Source organism: Emys orbicularis, chromosome 3 (assembly GCF_028017835.1).
Source record: "Emys orbicularis isolate rEmyOrb1 chromosome 3, rEmyOrb1.hap1, whole genome shotgun sequence".
Classification (NCBI taxonomy): Eukaryota; Metazoa; Chordata; order Testudines; family Emydidae; genus Emys; species Emys orbicularis.
In genome coordinates, this window is record NC_088685.1 from 26,214,945 (window position 1) to 26,241,687 (window position 26,743).

The 26,743-nt window shown below is 43.0% G+C and overlaps 1 protein-coding gene across 1 annotated transcript; it reads right to left on the minus strand.

Moving 5' to 3' along the window:
* Positions 1–24,318: 24,318 nt before the first annotated feature.
* KCNS3 (potassium voltage-gated channel modifier subfamily S member 3) lies at positions 24,319–25,803 on the minus strand. Its single transcript, XM_065401949.1, has one exon. It carries the CDS (start codon positions 25,801–25,803, stop codon positions 24,319–24,321), a length of 1,485 nt encoding a protein of 494 aa, XP_065258021.1.
* Positions 25,804–26,743: the final 940 nt, after the last annotated feature.

A 26,743-nucleotide genomic window follows, 5' to 3' on the forward strand; every position in this document is an offset into this window, starting at 1 on the left:
GATAAGAATATCATGCAAGACCGTATCGAATGCCTTACTAAAGTCTAGGTATACGACATCCACAGCTTCTCCCTTATCCACAAGACTCGTTATCCTATCAAAGAAAGCTATCAGATTGGTTTGACACGATTTGTTCTTTACAAATCCATGCTGGCTATTCCCTGTCACCTTACCACCTTCCAAGTGTTTGCAGATGATTTCCTTAATTACTTGCTCCATTATCTTCCCTGGCACAGAAGTTAAACTAACTGGTCTGTAGTTTCCTGGGTTGTTTTTATTTCCCTTTTTATAGATGGGCACTATATTTGCCCTTTTCCAGTCTTCTGGAATCTCTCCCGTCTCCCATGGTTTTCCAAAGATAATAGCTAGGGGCTCAGATACCTCCTCTATTAGCTCCTTGAGTATTCTAGGATGCATTTCATCAGGCCCTGGTGACTTGCAGGCATCTAACTTTTCTAAGTGATTTTTAACTTGTTCTTTTTTTATTTTATCTGCTAAACCTACCCCCTTCCCATTAGCATTCACTATGTTAGGCATTCCTTCAGACTTCTCGGTGAAGACCGAAACAAAGAAGTCATTAAGCATCTCTGCCATTTCCAAGTTTCCTGTTACTGTTTCTCCCTCTTCACTGTGCAGTGGGCCTACCCTGTCTTTGGTCTTCCTCTTGCTTCTAATGTATTGATAAAAAGTCTTCTTGTTTCCCTTTATTCCTGTAGCTAGTTTGAGCTCATTTTGTGCCTTTGCCTTTCTAATCTTGCCCCTGCATTCCTGTGTTGTTTGCCTATATTCATCCTTTGTAATCTGTCCTAGTTTCCATTTTTTATGACTCCTTTTTATTTTTTAGATCATGCAAGCTCTCGTGGTTAAGCCAAGGTGGTCTTTTGCCACATTTTCTATCTTTCCTAACCAGCGGAATAGCTTGCTTTTGGGCCCTTAATAGTGTCCCTTTGAAAAACTGCCAACTCTCCTCAGTTGTTTTTCCCCTCAGTCTTGATTCCCATGGGACCTTACCTATCACCTCTCTGAGCTTACCAAAATCCGCCTTCCTGAAATCCATTGTCTCTATTTTGCTGTACTCCCTTCTACCCTTCCTTAGAATTGCAAACTCTACGATTTCATGATCACTTTCACCCAAGCTGCCTTCTACTTTCAATTTCTCAACGAGTTCCTCCCTATTTGTTAAAATCAAGTCTAGAACAGCTTCCCCCCAGTAGCTTTTTCAACCTTCTGAAATAAAAAGTTGTCTGCAATGCAGTCCAAGAATTTATTGGATAGTCTGTGCCCCGCTGTGTTATTTTCCCAACATATATTTGGATAGTTGAAGTCCCCCATCACCACCAAATCTTGGGCTTTGGATGATTTTTTTAGTTGTTTAAAAAAAGCCTCATCCACCTCTTCCACCTGGTTAGGTGGCCTATAGTAGACTCCTAGCATGATTTGAGATGTCCGACTTTAAAAACACTACAGGAATCACTAGAAAGAAGATAATATTCCACAACCTTGGAGCAAGGTTTGAAAAAGTCCTGTACTTAGAAATTGTACAAAGCACCGATGCCATAACAAGGAAAGAACCGGTCCCAGAATGTAAGGCTTAAATGTGAACAAAATCCTGAAATCATCATCATGAACATGAATCAAATTACACCTGAAAAAGTAAGAGAATAAAGGCCTAATTCTCGTCTCCAGTGAAAAACAGGATTAGCTCCATTGAAGTAAGTGGAGCTGCAAGGTTGCGATATTGGCTTTCAAATACATGTCAGTAATAAAAATGCTGATTGAAGTCTTCAAAGAGGCATTTTTTGATGGAAAACTGTTAAGTCGAACATTTTTTAACCAACTTCTTTAGGGCTTGTCTACACAAAGATTTAGTTTGCAGCAAGCTGGGGTGTGAATCTACCCCATGCTAGCCTGCCGAGGACTAACTGTCCACGTGGACCCTGCTGACGTGCATCTAGTCCTGTTTCAAAGAGGTCCAAGTGGATAGTTAGTCTTTGGCAAGCTAGTCCTGAGTAGATTCACAATCCAGCTTGCTGTGAGCTAAATGTTCCTGTAGACAAGCCCTTAGTTTCCTTTGAAAATGTCTCCCATCTATTTTTATTCCAATTTAAGAAGCAGCCAGTGAAACTCTCTGATTAATAGTGAATAGTGCGAGTCACAAGGTGTAGAAAAAAAATCAAATGTTTCCACACATTCTACCTAGATTTACAACAGCAGAAGGGAAATGGGGATAACGATACTTCCTCACTTCACAAAGGGGCTATGAGGATACAATTTTGTTTGTGAGGTGCTCAGACACTAAAGAGTTTGAGGCCAAAGAAGTAGGCAGATAGGCCAAGTATGGAATATAGCGGTGGAATCTTCCTGCAGTGGGGTTTACAAACCCCATACTGAGCATAGGCAGAAGACAGAGGAGAGTCTTTCCCACTTACAGGCAACCAGGGTGATCACACCCCAGCATAGCTGCCAGCACTGCCAAACATGGAGACATGCACCCACAGCTAAAGGAAACAAGCTAAACTATAAAGGATGGGGAACAGAGAGGCCTGGGATAGCAGAGGGGGCAACAACTCCATGCCAGGCTGCATCTGGGAAATCAAAAGGAGACTGGTAAGCTCTGGAATTTAAGGGACTCTTTACTTAAATTGAGTCTATGGACTGATCTAATTGCAGATAAATTGAAACGGACCAGTTAGGGAAAAGCTAGGACTCCCTAGAGTGACTGTGTAAAGCCAACAGACCCCAGTCGACAGCAGGCCGGATTGAACTGGGGACCTCTGGAGCTTCGTGCATGAGCCTCTACCGCATGAGCTAAAAGCCAACTGGCTGTTAACTAAGACTGTAGAGCAGACTCATTTTATCTCTCTCTCTCTCTAAGTGGTCTCGGTGCCATTAGATGGGACAGAACACCACATCCAGAAGGTGTATGGATTACAACTGCACCAAAAGCAGTTGACGCTTCCTCACACCAGATCACCACTATAGGTCAACCATGCCATACAATGGTATCAGAAGATACTTTGCTCTTCATTCACATTCATTCCTTGGGTATTTTTGTTTGTTTCTGTCTGCTCTAAAGGTCACTGCTGTGATGTGGATATTTGTCCAATAGGTGCAGGATGGGAACAACCAGCTCATTTCAGGTAGGCCATCAAACACCCTTATTGTCTTGCACTAGATACAAACCATTGATCTAAATGTAAAAGGTGTATCCCATTATCCATTTGTTGTTTCTCATCATATACTTACATTGTAAACTCTGTGGGAGCAGAGAATGTCTTTTTGTTAGGTGTGTTCAGTGCTTAGAACAATGAGGCCCTGATCCTTTGAGGCATCTGGGGCAGAGCCTCAGTGGTGTAAATTGTAATAGCCCTATTGAATTCTATGGAGCTATGACAATTTATACCAATTGAGGCTCTACCCTTCTAGGTGCTACCACAAAACAAATAAATATTAAATAATAAATAATATATTAAATAATTTAAAAAATCTCATAAGAGTACTTATCCACTTTGGTACTATATTTATGTTCCCCAAATTACTAGTTAATTAGTGATTGATGATAACTCCATCTACAACAGGGATCGGCAAACTTTGGCATGCGGCTCATCAGGGAAATCCGCTGGTGGGCTGGAACAGTTTGTTTACCTGCAGCGTCAGCAGGTTTGGCCGATCGCAGCTCCCACTGGCTGCGGTTCACGGCGCCAGGCCAATGGAGGCTGTGGAAAGTGGCGGCCAGCACATCCCTCGGCCCACACCACTTCCCGCAGCCCCCATTGGCCTGGAACAGCAAACCCTGGCCAGTGGGAGCTGCGATCGGCCGAACCTGCGGACGCTGCAGGTAAACAAACCGTCCCAGCCCACCAGCAGATTTCCCTGACGGGTCGCGTGCCAAAGGTTGCCGATCCCTGATCTACAACATACTCACCACTCTTTTTTAAGAAAGAAAATATCCATTTGTATCTACCATTTCAAAGAAGCAGCAATGTACTTCCTCAGTAAGGTAATAGTTCCATCTGATCAGCTTGTTTTATATCCTGCAGCATTCCATATAATCTATCTTAAACCTCAGAATACGTTTCAAAATTACATTTTTCAGAATTTTCATTAGTCAAGTACATAGGTCACAGCAGTTAACCAATCATTTTAATAGTCAGAGAAAAGCTACCCCATCTATCAGCTTTAACTATCAGATTCGTTTCAAAAAGACTCTCATGAGCAAAATAGTTGTTGTTTTTTTGCCACAAGCAGTTCGTGAGTTTAAGTATCCTACATAATGAAGGTCTCACTCATAAGCTTGTTAAGACATGATGTGATTTTCTTCGTAATGTGTTTCTAGACCCTTGTCTGAGCAAATTACACCACTTTTTTTCTTCACAATGTTCTCTTTTTGAACCAAGTCTCATACACTACCTGAGTTTCATACACAATGAGGAATTTCAGCTAGTTGGTTATAGAGACCATGGACAGACTCACATATTCACTGCTAATGCTCTCAGGAATATAAACCGTTTCCAAAGGATACAACTATAACAGGAAAGCATAGGATAGTGATTTTTCTTGCTTTTGCTAATAAGTCTCATCTTTCCATTTTTAACTCAGATATTTCATCATCGATGGCTCATTGTCATCTTAAACACCTGGGCCAAAATTAAATTCATAATTGTTCCTCCCCGTTCCCCACAGCTTATGGCATTCGCATCCTCCCTGACATTTAGGTCTGTAACCCGGTTCTTCAACTCCTCTCTCTCATTCTAACCCATCAGGGCCACACCATGCTATGTACTGTAAAAAACACAGAGACAGCCCTTGCCCTGAAGAGCTTAAAAACTGAATAGACAAGACAGACCAAGGATATGAGGAAACTCAGCGACAGAGAGAGGAGGAATGACTGGCTCAGGGTCAGTTGTAGGGCCAACAATAGAACCCAATTCGCCTGAGTCCATGACTAATGTTCCTCACCCCAAGCACAACTACACATGAGCCAGCCCAAATTTTTCCCTATGAATCCAATTCTGCTCTCATTAAAGTCAACAGGATTTTTTCCCTTAACATAAATGGAAGTAGGACTGAACCCTATTATGTGATGTCATTCCATGTCACAGCAAAAAGCTTAGGTGTGCACATCCCTGGCACTTGAACTTCCTTCATATCTACGGAATGCTACCAAAGATGTCCTTTAATTATGAAGTAGAACTGTGACAGTATTGATTAACAGTGCTTTTTATTCTCTGCATTGAGCTTACTCAGATCCTGAACTCCTTTTTTGACTGCTTAATGAAAAACTTGTTCATAATCTCACATGCCAAGAGAAAAGTTCGAGGCATCACAGTCTCCATGACAGCAAAGAGAGATAATGAGTCAGCATTTTTTCTTTCCTTGGTTATTTGTTATTATATTATTATTTTAGTGTTCTTTTGGCAAGGTAGTCTAATAGAAATCACTCTCAGAATTATGGGAAATATTTGGCCAGCAATATTATTGCCCTCCTGTTGCAATTAATTTTTCTTCTGAATTTCAAAAATAAAAATGAGAAAAACCACACTTCTGTCATTGCCTCCTCTCCCCCCCACCCCCCGTCATAAAAAAAAAAAAAAAAAACACCTCAGTCATTTGGTAACTAGCTAGGCAGATTGCTGGGGATACATGGCCTAAGAAAAGAGAAAGCAAACTCTGTAGTTGAAAAAAAAAAACCCACCACACTTGGAGATACCATGTACAGAATTATAAGGATCCAAAAGACCTGGAAGGTGATCTAGTCTATCCCCTACCATTGTAAGATTATCTCATTTACTACATTCTTCAGTGCTTTGTCCAGACCAGTTTTCCATAATCCAAGTGAAGGGGGTTCCACCCTTGGCAGGCTGTGATTTTTTCCCTAATAGGATACTCAAGGCTGCAGCCAGGTTTTTAGGGTCTGGGACAAGATTTCAAAATAGAGGCATCCTGCAGCCTCTTGCAATGTGCCCATTCTCCAATCATTGCACTCACAGCATTCCTGCAGCCTTCCCCCATCTACATCCCTTCCTCTCTATCCCACTTCAACTATTCCCATTGCTGTTTTAGGCTCTCCTTCGCTCAGTCACCCATATGGGCACCCACATCCAGCAGGCTCCTATCACCAGGCCCATACATACACCCGCCTCCCTGCTCCAGTTCATAACCCCATGCTTTGAAGCTCTGGAGTCCTAAGGAGGATCTGCGGGTAGAGGTATGGTAATGAGTGGTCTAGAGCCCTAAAGCATGACTAGCTGTACGGAGTATGGATCAGACTCCCTGCAGCAGAGATGCACTCAAGTGCAGTTCCTGCCAGCAACCAGGAGGGTGCAGTGGGCTACCGTTAAATAGCTCAGCATAGTAGCACTAGAGGTGAGTGAAGCAGCCAAAGGACAGCACCACAGAGCTGACAAAAGAGGCATTGCCAGGTCTGTGTCCCCAACTAGAGCCCAATCCCCGTCCAGCTGCCGTGGCTGTCCCCCCACCATTGGCAGCCCAGAGGACAATACGGCCCCAAAGTTAAACCTTTGAAAAATCAAGGGTTTTAAATGATGCTGGGGCAAGAAGAGCTGTAGTAGCTCCTGCAACTCCTACACTCTGCAGCAGGGAAGAGTCAGTGATCTGCACGGAGGCAGATCCACTGGCCACACTCCCATGTCTCCCTGGGATACCCTTTCCCCATCCCCCACCCCCACCCCCCTCCCCATAAACTATGGCTCAGGGTGCACTGTCAAGGCATATAGTAGCTCTGTGGTATGTGCAGGGTGCACACTCCCTACCTGGGATCCCAGAATAGCTTTCCCTGCCTTACAGTTGCTCTCATAATGACCCTAAAGGGACTCTCACACCACCGCATAACACATTCTAGTCCCACTCCCTCCATCCCTGACATGGGCATGGGGCAGAAGAGGTGATAAAAGGCCAGCTATGCTGGCTCTACACCCACCAGGATTTGTCCCAGAAAGGGTGAATTCCTAGCTGCCTATTTGTGGCAGTGTTGCAAATGGACTGTAAAGCTGCCCTATCAGAGACCAGAATTCGACCCTGGCTTTTTAAACCACCCTTTTTTTTCTTTCTTTTTTTTTTGGTACCAACTTTCTAAATCCCGATAAGCCTTTATACATGTCTTATGTTTTCCAAAACCACTTAAGCCACATTCATTATTATTATTAACATAATTTCTTTAAGCATTAACCAATGTTCAAAGCTTTCGGCAAGCAACAAAATGGAAAAAAACAAGCTATCAAAGATGGAAACTTTCAGCATTCTGCTCAAAGCTCTCCCAGCAAATAGCCCTGCATTCACAACCTAGCGCTCATACTACATTTTATAATAGAACCACTTTGCATGCATTGCACACTCCTGTAGTGCAGCAATCCCTGTATGAATGCCAGCACAGTACATTAGCAGAGATTATCTTTGGTGCCAGAATTTTTAAAGTTATACAATAATGTTTTGATAGCCATCCAATCAGTATATGTAGTAATATCAGAGGCAGTAGCATTTCCTTAAGGAGACAACATTAATCCAGAAAGAAACCTGAACAAACTTGAAACTATAACCAGAACAGAACTAAATTCAAGCCTGAATTTTTTGGTATTGACTATTCACTATCCTGCGCTCAGCCAGAATCACCTATAAACTACCTCCATCTTACCCTTATCCCCAACAAGTAGCTATCAAATTGGACTCATTTATAATGAATTCTACACACTCTAAACCAGTGGTGGGCAACCTGTGGCCCCTGGGCCGCATGTTGCCCACTACTGCTCTAAACCAACCCAAATCAATTCAGAACCATGTCCAAGCAGTCAAAAACAAAGCAGAGAATAATGCTGCTTACAATAGAAAGAAATTGTAATTGATTTTGAAAAGAGAACATGAGTTGAAGCTAAATTCTATGAGAGTATCAAGCTAATGCAATAGGCAAGAAAAAAAAGGAGTAAATGAAAATCATTACTGCTATTGGGAATAGTTCAGGCTTTATTCCAGTAGCAGGGGAAATATCCCAGTTTGATGCAGGTAGTTCTTGCATAGTGGGGATAGATACATCTTCTTTATAGTTGGTGAGTGCGGTCTGCAGTAATGGAAGGTGAACCTGGGTTATTCTGCAAGGTTAGGGAGGGGGAGCCTCATTTTTATCTAGTAAGGAATGGCTTCAGGTGGTGCAGGCTGGCTCTGACATGTTTATAGAAAGTTTCTGGGGTGTTTTCAGAATTTTCAAGGTGTTCTTGGCTTGTTCAGGAGGTTGAATGAGGTCTTCATTAGATTCTAGCATGCTGGGTTGGCTCCAGATGGATCATGGCATACTGAAGTTGCTTCTAGCTAAAAAAGTTTGTAGTAAGAGCACAATTTCAAAATAGTTTGAGGAGGTGAATAGTCTATCTCGCTTTTGGAAGAGTCTCTTGGAGTTCTAGGATGTGCTCCTCAGTACAGTCCTGATCTATATGTACAATCAATAATTACAGCTATTATAGGAGAAGCTACAATAGCAATTCTTCACTCTCCCAAAACATCTCATCTCAATCATGGAAAGATTGCCCAATCTCATTTAACTATTTCCAAGTATTGCATGCCTGCTCAAAAAAGGTACACTTCATTAATTAATTGTTGTCAGTGAAATATTTCATTTTGTCTAGATTTTGGGGTCACCAGATCTTTTTGTACCTGAGGTTTGTAGTTACATGTAATGTCTATAGTTAGCCCTTGGACACACAGACAGCTAACACAGACACAACCCAGTAGGTTCTACAAAAAGAATTACTGCAGCTTATCCAGGGATCAAGGTGCATGCGCCACACTCGCATTGAACCAGTAGCACTTCCTGGCATGTGCCACTACTGGGTCTCTTAAGGGATTGTCCCCTACCCTACATATCAAGAGCAGGCATTAACCACTAACGTTTTTATAAGCATATGCTGTACTGCATTGGATGGCCACAGTTGACTGAGTATTCATATTATTACATGCCAAAGTATACCAAGTTTGTAACTTTTGTGGTCTGGAAAGCATTTCAGACACAGTGTCTATCCATGCAATCCTGACCAACATATGATGATCTAACAGCGGCTACGTGTTTCAGCACTGGTTGGTTTAACAGAGCGTGATCTATTTCTCAGGTGGATGAACTCACTCAACTATTGTCTCCCATCAAAGAAAATATGAAGACCCTGCCCACACTGCATATGGGAACAAGTCTAGATTCAATCCTGCAAGAGTGCAATCCTTAGGACAACATATTAAGCTTTACAATAGATATGCTGCATCAGACCAATGGTCCATCTAGCCCAGTGTCCTGTCTTCTGACAGAGGCTAGTGCCAGATGCTTCAAAGGGAATGAACAGATCAGGGCAGATATTGAGTGATCCATCCCCCATCGTCCAGTCCCAGCTTGTGGCAGTCAGTGGTTTTGGGACACCCAGAGCATGGGGTTGCATCCCTGACTATCTTGGATAATTGCCTTTTATGGACCTATCCTCCATGAACTTATCTAGTTGTTTTTTTAACTCAGTTATAGTTTTGGCCTGACAATGAGTTCCACAGGTTGATTGTGTGTGGTGTGAAGAAGTACTTCCTTATCTTTGTTTTAAATTTGCTATTAATTTAATTGGTGACCCCTAGTTCTCGTGTTATGTGAAGGGGTAAATAACACTTCCCTATTCACTTTCTCTACACCATTCATAATTGTATAGATCTTTATCATATTCCCCCTTAATTGTCTCTTTTCTAAGCTGAACAGACCCCCTCTCTTTAATTTCTTCCTGTATGGAAGCTGTTCTATACCCCTAATCCTTTTTATTGCCTTCTCTGTACCTTTTCCAATTGTTATGTATCTTTTTTGAGATGCGGGACCAGAATTGAGCATTTAAGTTGTGGATGTACCATGGATTTATATAGTAGCATGATATTTTCTTATTATTTATCCCATTTCTAATGGTTCCTAATATTCTATTAGTTTTTTTGATTACCGCTGCACACTGAGCAGATGTTTTCAGAAAACTGTATACCATGTGTCCAAGATCCTTCTCAAATGATAATAGCTAATTCACAACCCATCATTTTGTATGTATAGTTGGAATTATACACTGAATTTCATCTGCCATTTTGTCACCCAGTCCTTCAGTTTCATGAGATCCCTTTGTAACTTTTCAGTCAGCTTTAGACTTAAGTATCTTGAGGAGTTTTGTATCTGCAAACTTGGACACCTTACTGTTTACCCTCTTTTCCACATCATTTACGAATATGTTGAACAGCACAGGCCCCAGTACATAGCCTAGGGGGACCCTGCTATTTGCCTGTTTCCATTGTAAAAAACTGACCATTTATTCCTACCCTTTGTTTCCTGTCTTTTAACCAGTTACTGATCCATGAGAGGACCTTCCCTCTTATCCCAGAACTGCTTATTTTGCTTAAGAGTCTTTGTGTGGGAGCTTGTCCAAGGCTAGTCCAAATACACTATATCGACTAGATCAGCCTTGTGCCACCCCCCACCAGCATGACCTACTCTGTCATTCCTGTATATTTTGTACTCTGGTATTACCATATCCTAGTGACTATCATCATTCCACCAAGCTTCTGTGAGGCCTGTTATATCAATATCCTCATTTAATACCAGGCACTCAAGTTCATCTATCATAGTATTTAGACTTCTAGGATGTGTATAGAAGCACTTATAAAATTTGTCAATATTTAGTAGTCTGCCTTCATGTGACATAATTGAACAGGACTCTTTTTCATTTGACTGTTTCTCTTCAGTTCCTGTCTGTACTTTATCAATTTCTATCCTCTCCTCTTTACTAGGATATAAAGTATTCCCTTTAATAAATCCTCCACTAAGGGATGCCTCTGTCTGAACCATGTGCTCCTGCCCACGGGTCAGCTTTCCCCCTCCCTTAGTTTAAAAATTCCTCTATGACCTTTTTAATTTTACATGCCAGCAATCTGGTTCTGTTTTGATTTTGGTGGAACCCATCCTTCCTGTATAGGCTCCTCCTTTCCCAAAAGGTTCCCCAGTTCCTAATAAACCTAAATCCCTCCTCCAAACACAGTTGTCTCATCCATGCATTGAAACCCTGAAGTTCTGTCTGTCTGTCTAACTGGCCCTGTACATGGAACTGAAAGCATTTGAGAGAATGCAACCATGGAGGTCCTGGACTTTAATATCTTACCTAGCAGCATAAAATTGGCTTCCAGGACATCATTCCTACCTTCCCCTATGTCACTGTTACCTACATGCACCATGAGCACTGGCTCCTCCCAAGACAGCATATATATCTATCTAGCTGTCTCAAGAGACTGCAAACTTTGCACCCAGAAGGCAATTCACCATGTGGTTCTCCCGGTCGTCAGAAACTCAACTATCTATATTTCTAATAATTGAATCTCCCTTTACTATTACCTGTCTCTTCCTGATAACTGGGGACCCTTCCCCTGCAGGGATATTCTCAGTGTCAGAGGATACCATGACATCCTCAACAGCACACAGACTGTCAGACTGTGGGAAGGATCACTCTACTATGGCTCAGAAAGTCTTGTCTATGTACCTGTCTCCCTTAGGTCCTCCAGTTCAACCACTGTGGTCTCAAGGGCCTGTACTGGGTCTCTGAAGGCCACAAGTTGCTTATACTGAATGCACTTATATGGCACCTGTCCACGAGACAGGTAATCATACATGCTGCATTCAGTGCAATAAACTTGATAGCCCCCCACTCTGCTGCTGGACTTCTGGGTGCATTATTATTACTCTTGGGGGAGGGGAGGCATTTGTTTGCTTGCTTATTTTTTGGAGACGATTATAGTCCTACGTTTAGAATATATTTGTTAAGTGTATCTGGCTCTCATGCTCCCTCTCTAAACTCCATCACAAAACTCCCGTTTGCTAGTTTCACAGAACACCTATGGCCTGGCTTTTAAAACCACTGTTCCCCAGGAGTTAGCCCCATCCCTTTGTCAAGGGATCCTAAAGGGATTAATGATTGAAGGGAGAAGGCTAGAGCTCGTTAGTAAGGCCACTTGGCTAGCAGGCTGCTAGGCTCAGCACACAACCCCCATACCAGACCACACGATAATATTCGGACAAGCAAGCACGTGGCAAACAAACTAACGGACAAACTAACAGACAAATGCTCCCCAAGGATCACATAGTCTCTCCAGTTTTACCTTTATATTAAACTGGGGAAAAAAACATATTAGGAGAGTTGTCTACAATAGAAGCCTGGGTTCAAATGATTCTGTTTCCAACTGACAATGAAGTTGCTAACGTTTAAAAAGATTCCCTGGGGATTTATTCCCAGGATAGCAGCCTGAATTTCATAGCTCCTGGCGAATTCTGCAAAATATCCCACAGGACTGTGAAACTATTAAAGTGATGACACTCCATATATGACATCACTCCACACGTTTTATGTTTCTGGTTTTTTTTCCTTATTCAATTGTCCAAGGAACTTTTCCTGTGAAATAATGTTTTTATATTATTTATTTTTATTTGTAAACCAACATATAAAAATCACCCAGGCAAATGCCATGGGTTCCCTAATGGCAAATGAAATACACAATATTACAAACTTCATTGTAATAAAATCCTACCACATGCCATCAATATTTCACCAATCTTAACTAGAGCTGGGGGAAAAAAGAAAAAAAAAAAGTTTGGTTGACAAAAAAATGTTTTGTTGACCAAATCAACCTTTTCCAGCATGAAAAAAAAAAATTTGAAAAAGCGGAGGTGGGGAAACTATTAAAAAAACCCTGAAAGACTGAAGCTAATACTTTTTTACTAAAAATTGACAAAATTAATGAACAATTTTAACAAAATGAAAAATGTTTGTTTCTTTCTAATTTTTCTTTGTAATGTCATCCTATTTATTTATATCAGCCTTACCTTGGAAAACAAGCAGGGAGAACTGGAAGTCCTGGCACAGTCAAGGAACTATGATGTGATTGGAATAACAGAGACTTGGTGGGATAACTCACATGACTGGAGTACTGTCATGGATGGATATAAACTGTTCAGGAAAGGACAGGCAGGGCAGAAAAGGTGGATTGTATGTAAGAGAGCAGTATGACTGCTCAGAGCTCCAGTATGAAACTGCAGAAAAACCTGAGAGTCTCTGGATTAAGTTTAGAGGTGTGAGCAACAAGGGTGATGTCGTGGTGGGTGTCTGCTATAGTCCATCAGACCAGGGGGATGAGGTGGACGAGGCTTTCTTCCAGCAACTAACAGAAGTTACTAGATCACAGGCCCTGGTTCTCATGGGAGACTTCAATCACCCTGATATCTGCTGGGAGAGCAATACAGCTGTTCACAGACAATCCAATAAGTTTTTTGGAAAAAGTGTAGGGGACAATTTCCTGGTGTAAGTGCTGGAGGAACCAACCAGGGGCAGAGCTCTTCTTGACCTGCTGCTCACAAACTGGGAAGAATTAGTAGGGGAAGCAAAAGTGGATGGGAACCTGGGAGGCAGTGACCATGAGATGGCCGAGTTCAGGATCCTGACACAAGGAAGAAAGGAGAGCAGCAGAATACGGACCCTGGACTTCAGAAAAGCAGACTTTGACTCCCTCAGGGAGCTGATGGGCAGGATCCCCTGGGAGAATAACATGAGGGGGAAAGGAGTCCAGGAGAGCTGGCTGTATTTTAAAGAATCCTTATTGAGGTTGCAGGAAAAAACCATCCCGATGTGTAGAAAGAATAGTAAATATGGCAGGCGACCAGCTTGGCTTAACAGTGAAATTCTTGCTGATCTTAAATGCAAAAAAGAAGCTTACAAGAAGTGGAAGATCGGACAAATGACCAGGGAGGAGTATAAAAATATTGCTCAGGCATGCAGGAGTGAAATCAGGAAGGCCAAATCACACTTGGAATTGCAGCTAGCAAGAGATGTTAAGAGTAACAAGAAGGGTTTCTTCAGGTGTGTTAGCAACAAGAAGAAAGTCAAAGAAAGTGTGGGCCCCTTACTGAACGAGGGAGGCAACCTAGTGACAGAGAATGTGGAAAAAGCTAATGTACTCAATGATTTTTTTTGCCTCTGTCTTCTCAAACAAGGTCAGCTCCCAGACTACTGCACTGGGCAGCACAGCATGGGGAGGAGGTGACCAGCCCTCTGTGGAGAAAGAAGTGATTCAGGACTATTTAGAAAAGCTGGACGAGCACAAGTCCATGGGGCCGGATGCGCTGCATCCGAGGGTGCTAAAGGAGTTGGTGGATGTGATTGCAGAGCCATTGGCCATTATCTTTGAAAACTCATGGCGATCGGGGGAGGTCCTGGATGACTGGAAAAAGGCTAATGTAGTGCCAGTCTTTAAAAAAGGGAAGGAGGAGGATCCGGTGAACTACAGGCCAGTCAGCCTCACCTCAGTCCCTGGAAAAATCATGGAGCAGGTCCTCAAGGAATCAATTCTGAAGCACTTAGAGGAGAGGAAAGTGATCAGGAACAGTCAGCATGGATTCACCAAGGGCAAGTCATCCTGACTAACCTAACTGCCTTCTATGAGGAGATAACTGTCTGTGGATGAGGAGAAAGCAGTGGACGTGTTATTCCTTGACTTTAGCAAAGCTTTTGATACGGTATTCTTGCCAGCAAGTTAAAGAAGTATGGGCTATAAGGTGGACAGGAAGCTGGCTAGATTGTTGGGCTTAACGCGTAGTGATCAATGGCTCCATGTCTAGTTGGCAGCCGGTATCAAGTGGAGTGCCCCAAGGATCGGCCTTGGGGCCAGTTTTGTTCAATATCTTCATTAATGATCTAGAGGATAGTGTGGACTGCACCCTCAGCAAGTTTGCAGATGACACTAAACTGGGAGGAGTGGTAGATATGCTGGAGGGTAGGGATAGGATACAGAGGGACCTAGACAAATTAGAGGATTGGGCCAAAAGAAACCTGATGAGGTTCAACAAGGACAAGTGCAGAGTCCTGCACTTAGGACGGAAGAATCCCATGCATTGCTACAGACTAGGGACCGAATGGCTAGGCAGCAGTTCTGCAGAAAAGCACCTAGGGGTTACAGTGGACGAGAAGCTGGATGTGTGTCAACAGTGTGCCCTGGTTGCCAAGAAGGCTAACAGCATTTTGGGCTGTATAAGTAGGGGCATTGCCAGCAGATCGAGGGACGTGAGCATTCCCCTCTATTCGACATTGGTGAGTACTGGAGTACTGTGTCCAGTTTTGGGCCCCACACTACAAGAAGGATGTGGAAAAATTGGAAAGAGTCTAGCGGAGGGCAACAAAAATGATTAGGGGTCTGGAGCACATGACTTATGAGGAGAGGCTGAGGGAACTGGGATTGTTTAGTCTGCAGAAGAGAAGAGAAGAATGTGGGGGGATTTGATAGCTGCTTTCAACTACCTTAAAGGGGGTTTCAAAGAGGATGGATCTAGACTGTTCTCAGTGGTACCAGATGACAGAACAAGGAGTAATGGTCTCAAGTTGCAGTGCGGGAGGTTTAGTTTGGATATTAGGAAAAACTTTTTTACTAGGAGGGTGGTGAAGCACTGGAATGGGTTACCTCAGGAGGTGGTGGAATCTCCTTCCTTAGAGGTTTTTAAGGTCAGGCTTGACAAAGCCCTGGCTGGGATGATTTAGTTGGGGGTTGGTCCTGCTTTGAGCAGGGGGTTGGACTAGATGACCTCCTGAGGTCCCTTCCAACCCTGATATTCTATGATATCTTCAACATACCCTGCGCATCTCATCAGACCTCTGACCCCTATTTACACCCTCAGTCCCAGTTCCCAAACAAGACCATCACCCCACCTTCTTCTCTATTCCCAGTGAAGGAGCTGGGGGGAAAGGATGAGGTGCCATGCATCTAGAAGGCTAACAAATCGCGAGTGTGGTGGGCCAAGGAGAGGAGCAAATTCCAAAGCTGGGGGCCTTCATGGAAAACATGCTGCCAACAGCTTCTTCTCTTTTATACTGAGTGCCAGTATTTTTGTTAATAATTATGTAATGTTTATCATTGGCTTTGAAAAGTGTGACCTATCTACCTACCACCTGGTTTTGCTGAAGTTCCATAGTCCAGACATGCAGAATTAGCACCTCATCTTCTGGAAAACAAAACTGCTGCATGCATCTGACGAAGTGGGTATTCACCCACGAAAGCTTATGCTCCAATACGTCTGTTAGTCTATAAGGTGCCACAGGACTCTGTCGCTTTTTACAAAACCAAAAAAAAAAAAAAAAAAAAGGCGGATACTTATGTGAGGAAACATGGAGCTCCTGTTGTTGCACTAGCTGGGATAAAATCCTAAAAGTATGTGTTTCCATGCTTCAGGGCACTATCTCGTTGTCAAAAGATGTTATGAAGAAATTTTCCCTATGGTACAATAATGCATCAGGAGGGCCACCATCCTATGGAACAAATGGGCATTAGACACGGTCAGAAACAGGATACTGCACTAGTTGGACCATTGAACTGTTTCACAGGGGCAGTTCCTATGCTCCTAGAAACTGGGGTAGGCAGCTAGAAAGATCATGTATTGTTTGATTTTGTTTTTTCCCCCTAAACAAAGATAGGAAAGGCACCTGAACTTGGCTTTTAGCGTTCGAGGGATCGCAAAACTTCAGACAATGTGAAACAAGAATACATCATCATCACTTTCCAACAGGCTCACTTAGAAAGCAAGACCTAGTGTCAGGAGGGAGGGAGAGAGATAAATGCTTTATACTACTGAATGGGTTTGGGCTAATGTTATTTACTAATCACTAATTATGGTTCAGTAAAAGCATTTTGATTCAGACACACAATTACATGTGGCAAATGGCTGCACTTATGCATCTGAAATATGAACAACAACTTCCTCTGTTCTGCTTGTTCTTGTAGTATTTCTTGATGCCATTCTAGCTCAAAAAGGCTTTTGGCTAATGTCATGATCTTCTCTCCACCCATCCCCATCCTATGCAGACGGTGGAAAGGCCTGGCCACAACAGAACTAGAGCAGCTCTACTTCCCAAGGGCAGGATTTGTGGTCCTCACACAGGGTTCAGTATTCTTGTCCCCTATGCACCACCGAGAATAGTTCTACCACGGTTCACTGTGCTGTAGCATGCAAGAGAGAGGCCCATGGAGTTGCAACCCTGCGGAGCCACTCGTCACTCATCCCTACTGGAGTTGGTTGCTTCTGTGGCCTTTAGGCTGCAGTAGCAGCCAAAAAGTGATTGCACTGCTGTGGTGGATCAACCTTCCTACCCTGCCCTCAGGGAAATCCAGGCCCACAGGATCTGGCCCCAATGTATTATTCCTGCATTAATCATACAGCACACACCACACACTATGAATACTTCACATGGGCTTTAATGAAGCAAAGAAATCATGGAAATTTAAAATGGAAAATAACTGTCAGGGTACCTTGTCTAACTCCTTGCCAGTACAAGATTGTTCCCTCCAGTAATTTACAGTATGTAGGTTTAAATGCATCAGGAGCCTGGGCTTGAGTTGAGAGGTTATTCCAAACTCCAGTGAGTATCACTGTTAGGTTATTGTGGTATTCGGCCTAAATTTTGCTTTGCATAACTACTGCTAACATTGGACTAACATAAGCAATTCCTCCCCAGCCAGACAGTTATCACGTACACAGCCTGCTTTCTTCAGGTACTACAACACACTTCTAATGCAGAGACCACATGTTAATTTCAACAACCCCAATAGAAAGCCAGTGTTCCTAGATTTTAAAGTGGATGCCATTAAAGATTAGACTGTAGTGATGCACTCTACATGGCATGGGGCTATACCAGGAAATCATTTGGAGGAAAGAGTCAGAGCAGAATGGTTCCAATAGGCTACCAGGTGGAACTCAAGGTGTGGCTTTAATTCCTAAATCAGTAAATAGGTTGGGCTTTGGTTTTCTGAGGGATCACCTGTACCATGCTGCAGCAGCTGAGATCAACAGTATCCCCTTTAGTATAGACAAGAGGCAAGATGTTCTCCGTGAGGGTTCCTTTACTTTGGAATGCACTCTCCTCTTGGACCATCAACATCCAGGTTTATTAACCTTCTATGCGGGCTGCAAAACCTTTTTTCCCTGGGTTTCTGGGGAGTGATGGGGCTGATGGGTTTGGTAGAAATTCATGTATGTATGGAAAGTCCTTTCATAACGTGTATCTGAATTTATGCCAAGAACACTGGATAGCCCCAACAGAGATTTTTATAAATGTAATCAATAATAAGGACTGGATGGTATCTCAAGGACTCAGGCCATAGTAATGTATGGGTGCTGGTAGTCACACCACTCCAGGAACATCCCTCTCTGCTCTTCCCTTGCTCCAGCTCAGTAATAATTTACTATTAGCCTTTATCAGAGTAAATTACTACCGCACTCTGCACTGGCTCAGTTGTGCTGGATAGCAAGTGGGAGGATGATGCCCCAGGGAGGCAGGCACTTACCCAAGTCCCAGTAGCCCATTCAGGGCTTGTCTACACTGGTAATTTACAGCGCTGCAACTTTCTCGCTCAGGGGTATGAAAAAACACCCCCCTGAGTGCAGCAAGTTTCAGCGCTGTAAAGCACCAGTGTAGACAGCACTGGTAGCTACGCCCCTCGTGGAGGTGGTTTATTTAGAGGGCCGGGAGAGCTCTCTCCCAGCGCTGTGCCGCGACTACACAGGCCACGTTAAAGCACTGCCGCGGCAGCGCTTTAGCGTTGCCAGTATAGACTAGCCCTCAGAGGAATATGGGTCAAATCTTACTCCCTCTTGGCCTCGAGTGGGCCTGTAGTTCAAATCATGCCCTAACTAAATGAAAATTCAAAACTCAACATTCCCTGTCCTATGTACCTCCGCTAGCCATGACATCTTTCTGTACTTAGAAGATACTCTAGAACTCTACAATTATTGTGGAGCAAAAAAATGTGGAGTTTTTAAATGACACCTGCTGTAGATTGATTAACTGGAGTCTAAACATTTAGGAAACATATGCATTAGCAGCCATGGCCAAAGCTAAAATGCTAGATAACAATATACATGGGAGACAGTTACTGGTATCACACACCAATTGCATATCCAGGATGTGGTTATTTTGGTTTTGTTTTCAAGACATCTGCTTTTTGTGTGAAGAGACACTCATGGGCTCACAAATGCTGTCAGTTAATCAAGGACATTAGAGAATCTCTCCAGTTCTTAACAGTTTTCTGTCACTTGCTCGAGCTGTTAGGGGATGAATATATGCATTAGTGAACAGCATCATGTCAAGCATTATAAGAACGGTGCAGGCAGCTAAACTGCTCTTACCAGACAAATCTCTCTAATACTTTTTGCATTCCCAGACAGGAGTCAGTTCATATGGAAATCAATGTAGAGCTTGCTTTCTGTGAAGAGATAATGTATGCTTCTAATTTCCAGCTAACCGGTGAGTAGTATTGTATTTACAAGTTTAAGATGACTTGGATGTGCCATTTATTAGGCCCATAATGTTTACTTTCAGACTGCCTCTCTTGCTTAGTGCTGCATTTTGGCCTTTCTTACAATAAGCAAATAGGGATATTACTTTAAAAGCATTAAACGCACCTCAACGCAACGGCAAGATTACACATTGATAGCATCTCCATTAAGGTATACTTGCACCTTTCAGTCAACTAGTTAGCAGCAACTCCAATTTCAGGCAGAAGCTCTTTCTGGGATAGGGACTACACTACTTCTTTTGTGACTGTCCAAAGAAACAAAATATAGATGTTAAGAGTGGTGAGAGGAGGTAATAAAAGAAAAGCAGTGAGGGAGAAAGCAAGAGAGAGGAAAGAGAAAACTCCCTCCCCATCACGTTTCCTCTTTTGCTTTCTTCTCATTCCATTGTCCCCTTTCCCATCTTCCTTTTCTATTTTTTCCCTACGCTTCCCATCTTTTCCTGCTTTCCTCACCCTTCTCTTGATCTCTCCCACTTTCTTCTTTGCCTCCCCGTTCTCCCGACATAAAAAATGGCAACAACAATGCAGCAGCATGGCATGAGACGAAACACCACAGGTATTTGGCTAGGGGAGGAAACCCTGATGCAGACCTCCCACTGGTATTCATTCAAACTGGGAAACACAGACCACTGCATTGGTATAGCTGGCTATTACACTCGGGCATAATTCCACAAAACTGGATGTTATTGTGTAACAATGTTCAATACTGAGTATCAAAAGAAAAAGCTCCTGCAAGCAAGACACAGAAACTAACAACATGCTGAGAAACTGTTTTGTATAATGGAAGGCAACCTACGCTGGAATGCACATCCTAACAAAGCTCTTATATTTCAGATACCACAATAGATAACAGCTGGATGAATATACCTTAAGCAACATCTTCAAAGGGAAAAATGTGTGAAGCCAGGAAATAGAAAAGCAAAGCAAGGAGTAAACATGATGTACTTTCTATAAGTGATAATGTATGTCTGTAAGTCAAGACCAAATGCGAGAAAGACACAAAACAACACAAGAAAAAAACCTCTTGGTACACTAATCAGCACTCCTTCGATTAGTGGTGTTTAGAGGGAGGGGTGCACAAGTGAGCATCAGATGCAGTAAGAGTGGGAGAATCACACATTACCCTGGTCCTGCTCTGGGACTCAGTAAATGCCAGGCATGGTTTCAGGGCTTCAGTGCAGGCAATAAGGCTAGTCTCACTGCTCTGCCTTATAGGACACCAGGGAACCTGGAAAGCGGTTTTGAGTATGGATTTGGGGCCAAATTCTGCTCTTGGTTACACCTGAGTAATCCAGAGTATCTCCACAGACTCTAGTAGAGTTGCTCTGGACTTACACCAACATGCAGCACCTCAGGACAGAATTTGGCACCTTGTAGTTTACTGAAGCACGTCAGTGAGGTGCCACTGTGACAAGAGAAAGATGAAAGAAGCACAAGCTGAATCCAGTACAAGAGCATCACCAAATCCACACCTCTTTAGAAGGGGTAGAAGTGAAACTGTAGCTACAACTGGCAATCTACCCACCCTCCCTGCCTATGAATAATTAATCAGGGCAGCAGGCAGGGAGTAGTTAGAATCAGCAAGGCTCCTACTCTTTCTCCTTGACACAGAATACAAAATCCAAATAAAAATCAGACATATTTCTTTCAGAAAATACCAAGGGTGAAATCCTGGCTCCATTTAAGTCAATGGGACTTTTGACTTCAGTGGAGCCAGAATTTCACTCCAGGAGTCTCAGTGATGGACAGTAGATGGAATGTGAATGCATATGTATTTCCATTTTCCAGAGAATGGCTGTGGAAATGAGCTGCTGAGTTTAAAATCCATCCATGTGTTTAAAAAAAAAAAAAAAAGTTCAAAGGAAGTAAAACAGTTGACTAAAGTGCGCTGTGGCAGCCTTAAGAAGGTTTCAAGAGACAGACCAAGGTTGTAATAGCACTTTAGTGAGCAGTATTTGCATTGCTTTAGATCTAGTTCCTTGTGCTGAAATGCAATCTACTTATATGTGAAGGCTACAGAGAGAGTTTCTTCGGGCACTCAGTAATTTCTTTGCTGTTGGGTTATTCTGTGTGGTTTGTGTTAAATATGCCTGCCTATGAAAATAGTAATGTATATTATGGCATTTTTGTAACACTAATTGTCCAGTAAGAATGAGGCATATTTAAGGCTAAGTTCTGCTCTTGGTGGGATAACCGAGAGAAGAACTGATCTTCTTGCCTTAATTGTCAGTGAAGCATCATGCACATTTATGGCATTATATAAAGAATGGGCCAAATTCTGAAGTCCCTACACAGCCTAAAATACTCTCCACCAGTCCTGCACAGCTAGTCTAGGCTTAGTGTGAGGGGGCTCTGAAGGAGCTAAGGAGAAGGAATCCTCCTCTCCACATGCAGTGTGGCAGATGATCCACTCCACTGTCTTGCAGCCTATGATGTGGGGTGGAAGCAGAGTCAGTGGATCTGTGTGTCATCAAATCTATCAGCCCATCTCTGCTCCTCTGCTGGCCTGCCTTGCTCAGCCTCCCTGGGGTTGGGCTATGCAGCTCCAGAAATCCTGACACATGTATGAACACCACCAGTTACACAGCATTCTAGGGCACTCTGCAGGCGCTAAATAAGATCTAGCCTTCAGTTTTTATTTCATCCGTAGGCAAAACTCCCATTGACTTCAGTAAGCGTTCTGCCTGAGTAGAGACTAAAGGCTTCAGAATTTGGTCCACAATTAATAATAAACAAAGTATTCCTTTAAGGGGGAGGGGGAAAAACAGAACAGAAAAAGCCAAGGGGTCTGATTCTCCATGGGCCTGCACCTTGTGTAGTCATTTAAGGACAATGGGTGTATAATACTCCCAAATCATAATCATACGGTGAAATCCTGGCTCCACTGAAGCCAATTGCAAAACTCCCAGTGGATTCAACAGGGCCAGGATTTCACTCATAGGCTAAAGGTCTGACGTGGTATATAGTAGCCCTAAACATCCTGTATTCAGCTGGGGAAGGATTACCCCAGTGCCATCACCATGGGAGACTGCATTAAGGCTGACTTTTGAGGACTCCCTTCACAAATCCTGGTGTTAGGGACATGCCAGGGGTGTGCTGGCGGCTGCAGCATGCAGTGTGGCAGAGATTCTGGTCCATGCTGTAGCCCATAGGCCAGTTCAGGGAGGCTGCCATAACTCAGACTACCAGAGCCATCTAAGCCATCTACACTGCAATCATGATGTGTGACTGCAGCTCAAGCTGACATACCTGAGCTAGCTTTAATCTAGCCAGCTCATGTGTCAAAGCAATAAAGCCGCAATCGCGTGTGCCTCAGCACAGGCTAGTTGCATGCCTGACTACCAGTGCTCCAGGCAGGTTTGTACCACCCATGCTGAAGCACACCCTGTCTCAGCTTCATTGCTCTCAGACCCAAGCTAGTTAGCTCAGGTACATCTACTCGAGAGCCAGTCACACCTTCTGATTGCAGTATAGACATACGAAAAGTTATGCCAAGGGCCTCTCCTGCCCCCCGACCAGCCCAGGACCAGAACAGCACAAAGGTGGCTTAACGACACTGTAGCAGGGTGGTGGGGTTGGTCAGCAGGTCTAGGCCTCCCACCTGAGTCTCTCTTTCAGTTCAGTGTGTCCCTGGCACTCTGCCTGAGGCCCTGCTGGACTGGCTTGGGGATGGAAGTCAGGGGCCCCGGCCCAGGGTCCTGAAATTGTAGTGGTGTGGGATGGCCTGGTTCAGCCCACCCACTGCTCACAATCCCCCAGGCCACTTCCCAATACATCCTATGTCTCAATTTGGGGTGTGGCTGCAATTGCGTTGAAGTCATTGCCTCAAACCCCCAGTCTAGGGCCAATGCCTGTAACCCTCTGGTGCCCTTGCCCCTGGTTCCACCAGCCTTTTGGGTAGCATCGGGACAGGGGGAAATCACAGCCAGACACCCGCAGTAGCAGTTTCTACTCCTGCTGCTGCAGAGCAGTGCTCCTCTACAAAATACTTCACTTTTCTCCTCCCACACCCTTGCCTGGAGCTTCCTTTACGCTGCTCCTCGGGGAAAGAACCATGCTCAGCCATGGCCAAGGAGCGGGAGCTTCCAGGCCCAGTACTGCTTCAGCCCATGTCCTGTCTCACCCTTAATGTGGGGTCTGAAGACCCCATCACAGGCACCCTACCCCTCCACCCCGGGCTATAAATTCTGTGCTGGGCCTTTTAGAGGTGCGCACAGGATCTCCCTCGTAGTGTTTTATCCCTTTTTTCCAGTCGCTTTATACAGGTGTAACTGACTACACAAGGAACAGAACCATAGAGAGAAACATGCTCCGTGTGTACAATTTCTTTTTTAAATCTGAAATGTGTTCTGACTTTAGAAGGAAATTCCAAATATTATACTTCCCTGGAGTAACACCACAATGTACCAGTGAATTCCCCATCCTGAATCAGGAAGTGTATTAGGTTCCTAAACTCCATGTCTACTTAGTGAACGTAGTTTTATGTATCTTTTAATGGCTTTTTTTTTTTTTTTTGCAAGTATATTTGCATGTAGAAACTTCACTTAATTGTGCTATATTTCCTACATATTAGCAATCTGCAGTTACCTAAACAGCAGTAAATTACAAAAACACATTCTGTATAAATCATCAGACTGCTGCAGGAACAAACATTAGACTTCAATTTAATTTATGTCATTTTTCAGCTTTTTCCACCCCACCCTCCCAAAATGCATAGCACTAGTCATGTAAAAACTAAATTGCCATGTGAGGTATATTTTTAAGCCTCATCTAAACAATAAAGCTTGTGACACAACATGAGAGCAAAGAATGTCCAAATATGGCTGAGAGTTAAGTACCCTGAGAATTAAGTGCTCTTAAATTCACTGGAGTTTATAAATCTGCATTAACCAAATATCTGAAAACAGAAATAAAGGAAAGAGAAAATGATTCAACTCATTTTCCAGTACCATTCTCTACAGATGTCATGTTATAAACATCCTCAATATCTTGGATGCTGGAGGCGTCTGTTGAATCTTGATCGCTGGCTATAATTCCTACTGAAGAAAGGCTAGAAATGAAGGAGTGCATCCTTTTTGCATAAATATCCCTAATGTTAAAATAAGGTAGCTCATTACATTTCTCTTTGTGATCATTGTTGGACTGGTCTACATCAATATCCTTTTGCTTTTGATAGTATTTAGAAAACTTGTTGAAAATTATAGTGATTGGAAGGGCCACCACTAATATTCCACAGAGAATACAAATGCTACCAATGAACTTCCCCAGTAAGGTGACTGGGAAAGTGTCTCCATAGCCGACAGTGGTCATGCTGATAGTTGCCCACCACCAGCAGACTGGGATGCTGTGCAGTTCTGACTCATCGTCGTCTTTTTCCACTGAGTAGACCAAAACTGAGAATATAGAAATCCCGACAGATAGAAACAAAAGCAAAAGTCCAACTTCGTGGTAACTATGTCTCAAAGTGGCACCTAAAGACCGCAGTCCTACAGAGTGCCTTGCCAGTTTCAGGATGCGAAATATCCTCATTAGCCGTAGGATCTGAACCACTTTCCCCATATTCTCAATGTCTTCGCTTTCTTCTTCCTTTGTGTCCACAGCCAAGGTAGCATAAAATGGAATAATAGAGACAAGATCTATGACATTCAGAGGGTTTTTCCAGAACTTCTTTAGACTTGGAGCTGCGGCGAGCCTTATCACTAACTCAACGGTGAACCAGACGATGCACGCTATCTCCACGGCTTCCAAAACAGGGTCCTCAATCTCTCTGTCATTGGCATCCCACCTTTGGAACTCTGGCATGCTGTGGATGCACATGGCTACAATTGATGCTAGCACTACGCTCAGGGAGGAAATTGCAATTAACTTGGCTGATAAGCAGTACCCAGGGTTTTCCATTCTGATCCATACTTTCTTTCGTATTTCACCAAGCCACAGCTTATCAAATTTCTCCAGCTCTTTATCAAATATGGATGATTCTTCATTGGAAGAGTCTATACTTCTGTCATTGCTTTTCTGATCCCAGTCCTTATCTTGACCTTCTTCTTTTCTTTCTTGATACCTATTGCTACAGCAAGAATCAATGAACAGCTCGTTGATCCCCCAGTACTCTATTTCCTGGCAGAAGGAGAAGATACAAAGTTCCTCCATGACATGCAGTTTGCCTGTATAGTAAAAATTCAAAACATATCTAAACAAAGAAGGGTTCCTATCAAAGTAATATTCCTTGTCTGCAACACTGTAATCATCACACAGTTCCAGGATAGCCTCTTCAGAATGGCATTTGAGCAGTTTTCCAAGTCTGGTCTGGGGAAATCGGAGCAAAGTACTTTGATCAACTGATTGCTTAAAGCCACCCACATTCAAGTGGATAAGTTCCTCATCTTTCCCAGGTCTATGGAAAAATTCACCATAAACCATTTTGAACACAGTAGTTCTGTTGCTGGCTTCCAAGGCACTAACCCATAAGATTACATTGCACCTAAAAGAACATAAGATATTATTAGACAATTTAATTCAGTTTTGTTCTTGCTGCAATTATTTTCCAATCTCCATTTACTGTGGAAATGCTACATTGAAAAACAAGAAAGAAATGAAATGACAAATACATTGTTAACATTTCCACTAAAGTAGACTTAAATAAGTCTGGTGATTTATTAAATCAGAGTTAGCAAACTTGAATAAAATAGTTTCTGGTTCAGCATGCATCTTTATTTTTTTCTTCATTTATTATTACTCTTTTCCTCTAGTACGATCACATTTAAATTAATATTCATTATGAAAAATACAATGAACTTACAAATTTTGGGACTAAAGGCAAAACGTACTCAGACTACTAAACATTTAGGGCCAGATCCTGAGCAGGAGTTAATCAGTTTTGAAATCAAAGGAGCTACATCAATTTAAACCAGCTAAAATTTGGCCCTTAGTACCCCATTCTTTATTATATTATTTGCACCAAGGGGGCATGCTATTATTTCTTACATGATGCCAACACATCTTAATCTACACCCTTCCCTAGAAGAGCATTCTATATTCCTGTCACTCTTTGGTTGAAAACATTTCAAGAGTCTGTTTTAAACAGCTTATTTTCATTTTCCTTTCCTGACCTTGCAGACATCTCTTGCCCACATTTGGATATCTGCATTCATGAAGTTTCCACCATAGGTATTCTGCAACCTGCCTTGCTACTCACCTGTAGTGATGCAAAGTTCCTCCTTAAGACCTACATCAGTTCCAGAAGCACTTCCTACTCTGCCACAGCAGGTGCACTGGTTATGCTGATAAACTGGCATTGAAATGTCATTTCTGGAAAGAGCAGCTTCCAGAGACAGCACTTCCAGAAATATTTTGTCTCAGC

Excerpts from the sequence above, each read along its gene's own strand:
- KCNS3 (XM_065401949.1), bottom strand. The coding sequence starts at position 25,803 with ATGGTTTATGGTGAATTTTTCCATAGACCTGGGAAAGATGAGGAACTT.